Raw genomic sequence first — 13,218 nt, 5'->3', positions numbered from 1 at the left:
CACACAAAAAAATCAGCGTGGTACTCTGTTTCATAGTGGAGAAAAAAAAATCATGAAGTTGATGTTCAATTACTGTTGTATCGCATACATAATTACCACAAGAAACCATTAAATGTAAAAATGTAAACATAACTTAAGTTGAGCCAACAATCACATTATCTTTCCCTTGTTTGGAACCTGTTGCAATTGTTTGTAATTTTCCTTAAAGTGTCAGCAGACAGTGCCTTCCAGTACTTCCTTGGATAGTGGGCACTTCCATTACACAGAGGATGTGAATAAAAGGAACAAAATACTGAAGGCCAGGACAACACATTTGTTTATTGGTTTCATATCATGAAGTGTACCAGCACGGGTGTGGTATAAAAGATAGACAGTGTCTAGTTAGACAGTCAATAGATAGACACCATATGTTAGACAGACATTCGGTCGACAGGGTCAAAGGGTCGACATGAAAAAAGGTAGACAGTACAAAAGGTCAACAGGTTCAAAATGTCGACATGAAAATTGTCGACATAAAAACAGGTAGACACCATGTTTTTTGCATTTTTGGGGTTTTTGTGGATAGTTTTGTCATCTGGGACCTCCAATTGTAGAAAGGCATACCCTCGCGGGGCTCGCTTCGCTTGCCACGCTTCGGGCTCGGTGGCTCGCTACGCTTGCCTCAAGGTTTATAACCAACTCTATGCCGACATGGATAGAGAAGGTATGAAATAGTCCAAAAACACGTTAAAAACAAACAAACATTTGTCTATCTTTTTCATGTCGACCATTTTCATGTCGACCTTTTGACCCTGTCGACCTAATGTCTGTCTAACATATGGTGTCTATCTATTGACTGTCTAACCACTAGACACAGTCTATCTATCAACCGGATACCTACCAGCACATATTGTTTCTCCTCACTAAATTGAATGATATACCCTGTGTACCAAATGTTATCATACACTGCTGCTATGTATGTTCCAGGTTGCAGATCACTTTTGTCTACATTATGTGACTGTGGTCATACTGATACTAAAGGGGTTATGCAATTAGCCACAGTAAATTAACGTGGCTAATTGTCCCGCCGGGGGCTATCCAATTAGCCCTGTAAAGCCGCTGTTCACGCCGGCTTATCAAGGATTTTGTTTTACCTGCCTCAGGCAAGCGAAACCAAATCTATGGAAACGGAGCTGTTTCTACCAAAAACACACAGGTTTCACTGAACCTGTGTGTTTTTGGGAGATAATGTATTTTTTTTTTTTTACAGGCGACCAAATCAAATAGCCTGTAGAAACAAATATGGGTGAAACATCAGGAAAAATCACCTGATGTATTTTCACCTGTAATTGGATACCCCCCCAAACTGTGGTTCCTGCTGTCTTCATGTCGTCTGATGACAATAGGAATATGTCTAGTTCATCATAACTAATAGGCTAAATTGGTGATGAGTAAGTGTTCCTACTACAGTCTTTCCTGTTTCTAGACGGCTATGCAGCTTGGTTTTGCAGTCTTGTATTTAATTTTGTGACACGTAGAAAAACTTTATGCCATGTATCTTTTCAACCCAGCTATACAGGTCAAAAGGTGTCAAGATGTGATGAGTTTCTACTGCTTGCAGACTGGTGCGGGTGGCTAGACGTTTACTAGCATCATCACTAAAGTAGTGAACATACTCCAATTTTAGTAATAGTTCCGCTAAGTGTTTCATAACTACCGTAATGAAGGCATGCACAGTTATGGCTACATGGTCACGGGTATCACTTATAACACACAGACTCACACAGTTTAAAGTGTCACACAATCATCCTGCTTAAAAAACAGATGTAGCTGGTGTGCCCGCAAGTGCACGCGTATGCACGCAAATAGATGAAGTGTTGCTTGTGAAGTGTCCCAGTGGAATCCTTGAATTGCATCCTGACATGCAAATTAATAATATTCTGCATGAAATTGTTCCACAGTACTAGTGATTATAACCAATTTAATTTGGTCAGTGTGGACCCACTGCTTATATAGAATTGTGTCCTTGTGTCCTCATCATCCATGTCACAATCATGAAAAAGTTTTTCAACTATTTTTTGAAGTGCTTCCAGACCTGGGCATTTATCACATCGATGAAACATATAAGTTTTTGAGACTGAAGAACAATCAAGGATTTCAGTTAGGTCTTTGTAGTCCATCTTTAGTGGTAGAGCAGCAACCAATAATTTTTTACGTTTTGGTAAGTTTCACAAACACACACAGAATGCATACCTCTTGCAGCAACGCTAACACACCATGTAGGTCGTAAAGAACAAACCTTAGACAATCCAACTTGAATGTCTGGAAAACGGTAATTGAAAGCAAGATGAAGCTCTTTCAAGTTTATTAGGAGTATCCTTTTCTGTGTGTGAATTATTTTTCCTCTTGGAACTTTTACAGAAACAAACTTTCTTCCCAGGGCACATCCGAGAATGTTTATCATCTTCGTAAAACTGCTGCACCTGATGAACGATTTGTACAGGAAGAGCTTTCCCTCTATATTTTTCAGATTCTGCCAGTATGCCATGGGTTTCTTTAAGTTTTCTTGATTGTTTTACAATGGGGTATGGGTCGTTGGGTCGACTCAACTTAGGTCGACAGTCATTAGGTCGACATGAGCATTAGGTCGGCATGTACTAGGTCGGCAGGTGAAAAGGTCGACATGAGTTTTTGGACTGTTTTTGGTGTCGTTTTCTTCGTAAAGTGACGTGCAACCCCAATTAGTGCACCGTGTCCCCTTCAGGCAAGGAGCCTAGCTTCGCTCGGCACATGTTACCGTTCCAATCGTAGTCCACGTGGATTGTCAAGTATGGAAAAAGTCAAAAATGAAAAGAAAAAAAAAGTGAAAAACTTACGTCGACCTTTTGACCTGTCGACCTAGCACATGTCGACCCAATGGCCATGTCGACCTAATGCATGTCGACCTTCAGTGGTCGACCTAATGACTGTCGACCTAAGCTGTGCCGACCTGATGACCATATCCCTTACCATGTATTCTGTGACATTAAATAAGTTAGGGACTCAAGTTATGTTTAAGTTTTTACATTTCATGGTTTCTTGTGTTAATTATGTGTGCGGTACAACAGTAATTGAACGTCAACTACATTATTTTTTTTTCTACGCTATGAAGCAGAGTACCATGCTGATTTTTTTTGTGTGGTAGTAATGTATACTTTTGTCAAGCACATAAAAAAATTGGGATATCTAATGTTGATTGAACCTAGCGTTTTAAGTCTTTTCGAAAAACATGCGTTTTTACCGTAACTTGAAATGTAAAGCAGATAAATTGATTTAGTTTGGATTTTTGGATTCGGGAGGAAGAGTTACCTTAGGGGTCCAAATTTCATTGTGAATCGTTAATAAACACCCGTGATACTTCAAATAAACTGGATAAAGAAGCCGTGATTAGTAAATAATTTAATACATTGAAAAATCAATATTTAATAAACGAATTGACAGACAGTGGAGATATTTGGCAGAAATAGTTATTCTGACATCCTCTCTTAACTAAAAAAAATAAATCTTAAAAATCTGAGATGGGTGGTGGACATTTCAATTTTTTGGGAGTGATTTGATGTGGAATGACCCTTTGGTCTTAAATTTCAGTCATAAGGAAGTGAGGTACTGTAGGATATAGTTATATGATATAAATCGCAGTTTGAAATGTGCTGAAAATAATGTTTTTTATCCCAGCTTTGTATGACTTTTCTGAGCCAAGATATTTGCATTTACCACAAATGTCCTCAACAGTGAAAAATGTCATACGACATGATACAAAAATGGTCGCCATCTTCATATGAGGGTAAATAAAAATAAAGTAATGGCGGTTTCTGACTACTGACTGACTAATAGGAGTCATCACACACAAAAAAAAAATGGTCAAGCAACCAATTAATTTAATTCTAAACCATTTGATATGGATTGTCCCCATCATCGTGGCAGAAACTGAGGGTTAGGTGCCTTTGTAGGGAGTATGGAGCACATAAGGGTAGAGGCCCTGCTTGTGAGAGCTTATATTCTGAAGGGGAGGGACAGACAGACTGGGTGACACAGATGGGGTAGAAGTAAGTGTTGAACAGCGGTTTAGGTCAAAAAGAGATGACTGGGTTCGATGAAGAAGTGGGTCTTGAGAGCCCCTTTAAAGTTTTGCATAGAGGGTGGTGAGTCTGATAGGGAGAGGTATCACATTCTAGAGGTAGGGAGCACCACATGCTTCTAGAACTGTAATGCTGAGGCAATCAAAGTTGATCCAATTGTAATGCTTCCTGCACTGGGGCTTTTTCTTGCCTTTGGCCATTAGTACTAGCAGCCATTTACCACACGAGACACTTTTGTATGTCACGTGCCTGTTGATTGCACTTTATGAGAGACAGGAATGTTTTGCTTTTCTCTGCTGAGTTTTATTTTGGGTTGACTCAGATTTACTTCTTCTGACAACACCAGGCAACTCTCCTGTGTGAACCTGTATGTTGACCCCTCCATCTCTGTAGCCTAATTATGGCCCAAATGTATTAAGCCTTAACAAGAAATAAAGTTGATATGCATAAGGAGTGATAAGTGAACAGCCAACCAGCTCCTAACTGTAATTTTTCAAACACAGCATGTGACATGGCAGTTAGGAAACTGACTGGCTGGTCATTTATCACTCCTCATGCGTCTCAGATTTATCTCTTGTTAAGGCTTAATACATTAGGTAGAGTAAAGGGCCCCATACACTACAACGATATGTATGAGGCTGAAGTCGGAGGCAATTTCCTTTGAACTCTCCCGGGAACTTCCTGGGAGTGGTTCATACGATTCCATACGATTTGGTACATTTTGCATGCGATATATCGTATGCGATCCCAGCCATGCCTGCGGGAACCAACATATCACGAGTGCAGCACTAACGATCTAGGGGAGACAATCCGACCCTCACAGGAATGCGCATCGGCTCGGAAACCCATCCAAAATGCGCGATTTTACCCGCTATATCGGCCGGAATGCCCGAAATTGGATGAAATCGGGCATTATCATTCTAGTGTATGGGGCCCTTAAGATAGCGTGCATGTTGGTGTGTTTATTCTCTGTTATGGCATTGTTTGTTACTAAAAACTGAAATTTAATTCATGAAACAACATCCCTGTTATGCATCACTTGAAAAATATAAACGTAATACAGTACATGGTATTGAGTTCTATAGCAAACTTTTTTCTTAATTCTGCAGATCAGGATCTAAGTGTTGTGTATTAAGAGTTCATATGCAACAACAATACTACTGCTTGTCATTCAGTAGCGTGCTTTGCAATGTTGATACCAGTTAAAATAGTCCAATATATAGTGCTGTAGCTATTGATGATGTGAATCCTGATGCACCTTTCTGTTTTGCCATGACTAATGCTGCTGTTTCCTCTACAGGTAGTGACAGTCTTTGCTCTAAGCATTGGGGCCCTGGTGATATACTTCATTGACTCATCCAAGTGAGTATATGTGCTTACAAAATACAACTAATTGTTTGGAAATGGCATAGAAAATAGCAACTTACACCTTTGAGTTCAAAACTGGTTAAATAAGAAAAAAGACTCATATATACTAACTTGTGCAGCGGCGTAGCTGGAACTTTGCCTCCCCTGACACACTGATTCTATAGAGAGATCTTTAGCAAAGACATACCTCGCAGCAGTTGTTAATTTTATGCCCCATGCATAGGCAAACGCAGGGTGGGTTTCTGGTTGCCCGGAAACCCCTATCCTCTTGGCCAGCAGCTCAAATTATTATTATTATTATTATTATTATCCTTTATTTATATGGTGCCACCATGGATCAGCAGCACCCATTATACAGTACATAATTAAATGCGTAAACAAGAAATTAGCATTTACAGTTCAAGACAATATAGGACAGGTATGGAAAACCAGGGGTTAGGTGCCATCAAAGGGAGTATGGAGTATAAGATAGTGTAAGTAAGAAAAGGAATGGCACATGAAGAAAGAAGGCCCTGCTCTTGCGAGCTTACAATCTAAAAGGTGAAGTGCTGACAAACCGGAGGGACACAGAAAGGGTAGACAGGCAACATAGACAAGAGGGTTAGGAGGAGAGTTGGCTGGGTTTGGTGAAGAAGTGTGTCTTGAGAGCCCATTTAAAGTTATGTAGAGAGGTGGAAAGTCAGATGAGGAGAGGTAGAGCATTTCAGAGATAGGGAGCAGCACATGCAAAATCTTGTCGGTAGTAGTGGGCGGAGGTAATTAGTTGGCAGGAGAGACGGCATGCATTAGCAAGGCAAAGAGAGCGGGTGGGAATGTAAAGAGAGATAAGGTCAGAAATATAAAAGGGAGAATTATGACCACAATAGCAACAGTATATAATATAATTACTTGAGCTGCCACCACATCATGTAGTTTAAGAGACAGTGCGGAGCTGCTGCACATGCATCTTCTTCTACCAAGTTTGCTGGGTGTGTGGATCTGAGCACTCAATCGCTGCACTGGACCAGAGAGTAGCTGCCAGGAAGAATTACATCATCTCCAAGTGCCGTCAGTTCCCATAGTGTAAACGATTTCCGGGTCGCATCAACCTGGCTTACTCGTTCACACTGCACCACGACCCTGGTTGAAGCTGTCTTCAACCCTGGTTGCTAACCCAAGTTGCTGCACTCAGGTTATTTCAACTGGCCCCTTTCAGACTGCACAATATCCTGGGTTGCTGTATGTTCATGTGCAATAACCTGGTATATTGCTGGCGGTCTGAGAGAGGTATTAGTTATAATTCTTACCCATTTCAAAACAATAACCACTAAATCATTTTAGTACATCCTCCTTTACCGTAGTTATTAAAGGAAAGCAATATATACTATATTAACTGCATATTGACCAGTGTTCTGTAGTTAGGGTTAGGGGGCTGTGTTGGTAATGCTTCTGTTTTGGTGGTGTAAAACTTAAAATTGTCAATCTTATGATAAACTTGAAATAATTTTTTTTTTATAACTTTGCATTTTTATTTACATAGAGAGAGATCAGATGGCTCCAAGGTTAATCGTATTTGAATTACTGCAGTAGGGTGCACTAATAGTTGTGATGCAAGTGTTTCCAAAGTTTATAGCCTTCAGCTTATATAATGTACAGAACCTTATGACAGGTCTTTCCAGCATCAGGGTCATTGTTAGAGATTTATTATGGTCCAGATGATGAACAACATTGCGATACCAGGTACTGTAATATCCATTCAATGTCTATACTGGATAAAGACAGCATGGTCATTATTAATCACAGAGGCCAGAACTGAATTTATTCTCTGAGCTCCAGTTTTGGAATACATTGACAGAATGAATATGGGCCTATAGCTCCCACACAATTAAGGATCTTTTACTACTTTGCTGCCAGTTGCATGCAGCAAGTATAGTATACTGTATGTTATGTAAAGATGTGTCCTCATACATCTAGCCTCAATACGCCACGCAGAGCGAGATGCTTGGCGCAAGTAAGCTGACAGGTCCCGTGCAACTTCGCTAGCATCATGTGTTTATGTTATTCTGAAAATGCATTTTAGTCGCAATGCGATATGACTAGGACGCACCAGGAGACTGTGCTAATTAATTGGATATGTGACACTTGTATATCTGCGTGTGACTGAGTGTGCATTAAGCACAACAGAACTTGGCATGGAAAAAAGCCGCGTCCTCTGCATCGTAGCATTTCATCTGCAGATTCAGAGACTCAGTCGCACACAGATATACAGGTGTCGCATATCAAATTAATACATCATTTGTGTTAAAGCACACCTCCCAACTTCTTTCAACTACCAGGTGGGACCCTTTCGCGTGACGAAGCCGCACCCTCCCAAAAAGGAGGTGTGACCTGTTGAAAAGGGGCATGACTTCACTGGAATGGTGCTTCCGAGAGCCACGGCCCTGTTTTCCGTCACCATGGGGGCATGGCCAGTGTTCTGTGAGCTGCTGGCATGCCCTCTGTCTGTCTTATGTGAATGTGCACAGCGTCTATTCACCGGTGCTCTGCTAAGCAGGGCAGTGAGTGACAGAAGCCTCCCAACTCCCCATCCCCCCACTGCGGGACACTGCTGACCACTGGTAGGACTGTGGGACAGTCCCAAAAATAATGGGAGTGTCCCGCGAAAATCAGGACAGTTGGGAAGTATGGTTAAAGTAAACGCTAAGCTCATACTGCATGGGATTCATCAATCTTAAAATTTTACAATTTCTACACTTCTTATGGAATGTAGAAATTGTGACATTCATCAAACTCTGAAAAGACCTTATTTTTTGGGTTTGTGTTAGGTAAAGCTGGCACTTCATTGGTGCAGGTCACAAAGAAAGAAAAGGGAAGGTATTTTCCTATTTTGCCAAGTTCTAGCTTAGCAGTTGTAGAGACCTAGTTATTGTTTGACCTAAGAATTTATTAGGGCAGGGTACTGATCACCGAATAGGACACACCAGCGTGCGCCAAAGGGACAAAGGCGTGGCCTCTCTGTGAGGGGTGTGGTCGCATGGCACGCTTCCCCTTTTCATCACTCATACAACAGAAAAGGAGACAGATGATGGTTGAATGAATATAAACATAAGCCATAAACACCCGAACCACAACATAATGTGGTGTGACCTCAAGATACAGAAGGAGAACACAGGAAACATTTGTATGGAAAATAATTATTATATACAGAATGAATCTCACATTTACATCTACACTGATGTATTATCTGCTCGGTTACATGTGGAAAGAAGCCGAACTCTCACTCCACCTCCTCAGCTAGGCATGACACAGTCGCACCTGCACTCAGGTGAGGGAGGCTGCAGAGTGTGACACTGAGCTTGGATTCACACAGTGACAGCAAACCTGATGCCAGAACCTGTAGTGATATCACTGCCCAGTGCCCACCTCCCCCCCCCCCCCCCCCCCCCCATTCAGGCCTATACTACACACTTAGAAAAGGCTCCAGGACTAATAGCATACTGTGCAAGAATTTTTGGAGCACGATTACCCCCGCCCGCCAGTAAGTGTCCCTTGTAACACGTTATTCCACACACAGGTCACACAGGGCCCTGTCTTATAGAAACCTTACCCACCATCGGACAGCCAGGAGGTGTAACTGCTGCTTGGCTGGGTCTGTTGGAATGCCTTTGCACTGATTACTAAAGATTATTACAGTGAACTGCTATACAAAAAAAGTGCCCTACCTTTTTAATGTACAAAGTGAAAAAGTTTTATATAGCACTCTAACCGGTATGCGGTCAAGATCCCGCTGGACGAGATCCCGGCGGTCGTAATACCGACACCGGGATCCCGACCGGCACAATCCCAACATATTCTCCCACTGTGGGTGTCCACGACACCCATAGAGGGAGAATAAATTAGTGTGCCGAGCGTAGCGAGGCACAGGGCCCGCAGCGAGCCCGCAAGGGGCTGCGTTGCGCTCGCCCCCCTGTCGGGATTCTGCTGGCCGGGATCCCGGTGTCTGTATTACGACCACCGGGATCTCGTCCGACGGGATCTCGTACTGATCCCCTCTAACCTTTTATGTTAGATATTAGCTGTTCATTTTGTGCTATATCTTATTGTACAAAACTAAAGAGAGTATTGTTCTAATCCAAAATTAACTTTACTAAATTAAAATCCATACAAATGGAACACTATAATACACATAAAATATAGGTTAGAATTTACATTAGATGCAATTATGAGACTGATATGTATAAAACATATATGATGTCACCGTTAACATAATGTCATATATTTGCAGTGCCTTACAGACCACATTAATAATACATAGTCACGCAGTGTCCGAAAGTGGTAATGCTGATAAATGATTCCAATGTATAGAGTGTGCAGTCCCCAGATTAATGTGCAGATAGCAGTGAAGGTAGGTCGATTGTCTAGTCTTATCAGGAAGTGTGCCTTACCCTTTTATCAGATCCAGATAGAGTTTTAAAGTCTCTGTGGCGGTGTTCCGCAAAGAGGTCCATGGATTCCTCCTCTACTTGCCGGTGGGTGGCTCACCTCTAGCGTCCAGCTTCCTTTGATCTTTGTCTCCTTGATGCTGCTGCATGTCTGACTGGAGCGTAGTGGCTTCCAGATTATGGTCACGTGAACAGTAATCTTGCATTAGCTGGTTCCTTTCTTTCTTATGTTTGGAAAGAAAGTGCATAATCTGCAATTCTCTTGTTCTTTTAAGTGTACCAGTGTGCCCAACGCATTTTAGATTTGTTTGGGTTTTCCTCTGGGAGTATCTGTTGCTCGGCTGGACTGGCCCATCTGTCCATCGGCCCTTCTGGCATTTGACAGAACTGCCAGATAGCTAGTCTGGCCTTGCCTTGGATGTTATCTATATTGTATGATGGCCTCTAGAAAGCTCTCTGTATTGTACAGTGGTCACTAGTATGTTCTCTATATTGCACATCAGTTTCTAGGGTACCCTCTGTATTCAATAACAGTCACTTGGATACTGTATCTTCAGAATATTTATCACGAGGATGCTCTTTGTTTTGTATTGTGATCCTTAGGATGCTCTCTGTATTGTTTGATGGTTGCAAGGAATCTCTTTATCCTATTTGATCACCATAATTCTCTCGGTATTGTATGGTTACCACTAGGATACTCAGTATTGTATTGCAGTCAGTAGATAGCTAACTGTGTAAGACAAATTATCAAGCAACAGGAAAACACCAGCTTTCTTATTTTGTAATACATTTGCATGGTGCACTCATGGGTATCAAACAAAAAGAAAGCATTTGTTGAAATGGGCCACTCCATGTCACATACGGGACATTTGTACAAGTTTCTAACTAAAAATGCCCCTCAACTCAAAATTAAGAGACTGTGTTGTTTATTTCTTTTTTATGAAAACCTATTATTCTGTTACGTCCTAGAGGATACTGGGGTTCTATTTAGCACCATGGGGTATAGACGGGTCCTTTGGGAGCCACTGGCACTTTAAGAGTTTAATAGTGTGGGCTGGCTCCTCCCTCTATGCCCCTCCTACCAGACTCAGTTTAGAAAATGTGCCCGGAGGAGCCGGTCACAGCTAGGGGAGCTCCTAGGAGTTTTTCTAGTTTTATTATTTTTCTAAGAGTTGTTAGGTACAGGAAGGCTGCTGACAACAGTCTTCCTGCTTTGTGGGACTTAGGGGGGGGGAGTAGGAACCAACTCTAGAAGTTAATGGTTCTCTATCTCCGCTGACAGGACATTAAGCTTCTGAGGGTGATGATCGTTAGTCCACGATGCGACCGCTCACTCCCGCAGCACGGCCGCCACCCCCTAACAGAGCCAGAAGATAACGGTGGTGAGTGTGTCACCGGTGACCCAACAAGTGGGGAGCCGGTGTAAATGGCGGCATCAGGGTGGGAGCGCAGTACTGACACTGCGCTCAGGATGGCTCAGCGGTACATCAGGTGCGGCGCTGTGAGGGGCGCCTTGGGCCTGTGCATATACCCTAAAAACTGGTCACCTCTCCTATCAGGGATGTTAGTTCTACTGATAGAATGCATTACCTCTGGTCAGTATAATCCTGTAAAGTGTGGGAAGCCGCGCCATGTTTGGGGGCGGAGCTTCTCCTCAGAGCGGACCCAGCAGCTCACCAGCTCCATTTTCTTCCTGCAGTACCAGGGGGTTGTAGAAGGGGGGGGAGCTGTAAATTACTGTGTTATCTATTAAAGTACACAGTCAGCGCCAGGCAATTACTCTGTAACTGTCGACTGGGGCGCTGTGTGGGTGCTGGCTCCAATCTCTGTGTTTCTCTGAAGGTACTTGGGGGAAACTGCGACATTTTCTTGTGTGTGTGCAAATTATCACATAACCATGTCCAGGGACTCTGTGTCTTGTGCGGCAGAATATGTATCTTCTCAAGAGGAATCCATTCCATGTACTCAGGAATGTTATATTTTGTCTCATCCTTCTGAAGCCGAGCCCCAGTGGGTAGCTTCTATTAAGGGAATGATATCCCAGATTTCTACTAGGATTGCACATTGGGGGTCATTCCGAGTTGATTGCTAGCTGCCGTTGTTCGCTGCGTAGTGATCAGTGAAAAAAAATGGCTAATCTGCACATGCGTACGCACCGCAATGCGCAGGTGCGTCGTATGGGTACGAAGTCCTTTGTGGTTTTGCACTGGTTCTAGCGACGATTCCAATCGCACAGCCGAACGCAAGGAGATTGACAGAAAGAGGGCGTTTCTGGGTGTCAACTGACCGTTTTCTGGGAGTGTTTGGAAAAACGCAGGCGTGGCCGGGCTGGTAGCTGACGTCATTACCGTATCACTCGTCGCAGCAATCATCGCACAGGATAAGTAACTACAGGGCTGGTCTTGTTTTGCACAAAATGTGTTTACAGGCGCTCTGCTGCACAGACGTTCGCACTCCTGCAAAGCAAAAATACACTCCCCCCGTGGGCGGCAACTATGCGTTTGCACGGCTGCTAAAAACTGCTAGCGAGCAATCATCTCGGAATGACCTCCATTATGAGACTGAATCACAGATTTTAAAACAATCTGTGGAGGTTTTGTCTGGTTCTGTCCCCACTACCTCAAAATCCCCTGGTGTGTCCAAGAAACGTGCGCTTGCTCAGATTATGTAGGTCGACACGGACACCGACTCTGGCACATTACAGACAGTAAGAAAGCTTCCCTGACCTTCCCTGCGTCTACGGAATTAAACGCATTATTTGAAAAACCCTGGGATAATCCAGAGAAAAAATTCCAGATCCCAAAGAGAGTTCTTGTGGCTTTTCCTTTCCCTGAGGATGATAGGAAAAAGTGGGAAAACCCGCCTATAGTAGAAGCTTCTGTATCTAGACTGTCTAAAAAGGTGGTTTTACCTGTCCGGGGGTCTACCGCTTTGAAAGAACCGTCAGACCGCAAGATTGAAACTACGCTCAAATCCATATACACTGCTTCAGGAGTGGCGTTAAGGCCCACTATTGCCTGTGCATGGATTTCTAAAGCCATAATAAAGTGGTCAGGCACATTACTAGAGGACTTGGATTCTATGGATAGAAGTGACATTGAACTGTTTTTACATAACATACAGGATTCTGCGGGTTTCATGGTGGAGGCCATGAAAGACCTGGGTAATCTGACTGCGAGGATTTCATCCATGGCTGTCTCAGCACGCAGGGGACTCTGGCTACGCCAGTGGTCTGCAGACGCGGAATCCAGGAGAAGTGTGTAGAACCTACCCTTCACAGGTCAGGCTCTCTTTGGGGAAGCATTGGATGCGTGGATCTCCACGGCAACAGC

At 43.0% G+C, this 13,218-nt stretch overlaps 1 protein-coding gene across 14 annotated transcripts in view; it reads left to right on the top strand.

The window, feature by feature from the left end:
- Positions 1-13,218, top strand: part of KCNMA1 (potassium calcium-activated channel subfamily M alpha 1) — a 1,046,495-nt gene that overhangs the window by 554,883 nt on the left and 478,394 nt on the right. For all 14 annotated transcript variants that reach the window (XM_063958697.1, XM_063958688.1, XM_063958687.1 and 11 more), the window contains exon 3: positions 5,398-5,459. In XM_063958697.1, coding sequence (XP_063814767.1) covers positions 5,398-5,459 — 62 coding nt within the window. The remainder of the gene's footprint in view (positions 1-5,397; positions 5,460-13,218) is intronic.

The sequence above is a fragment of the Pseudophryne corroboree genome, chromosome 3 (assembly GCF_028390025.1).
Source record: "Pseudophryne corroboree isolate aPseCor3 chromosome 3, aPseCor3.hap2, whole genome shotgun sequence".
NCBI lineage: Eukaryota > Metazoa > Chordata > Amphibia > Anura > Myobatrachidae > Pseudophryne > Pseudophryne corroboree.
Note: the sequence above shows the minus strand (reverse complement) of the source record. Positions and strands in the feature narration are given on the sequence as shown.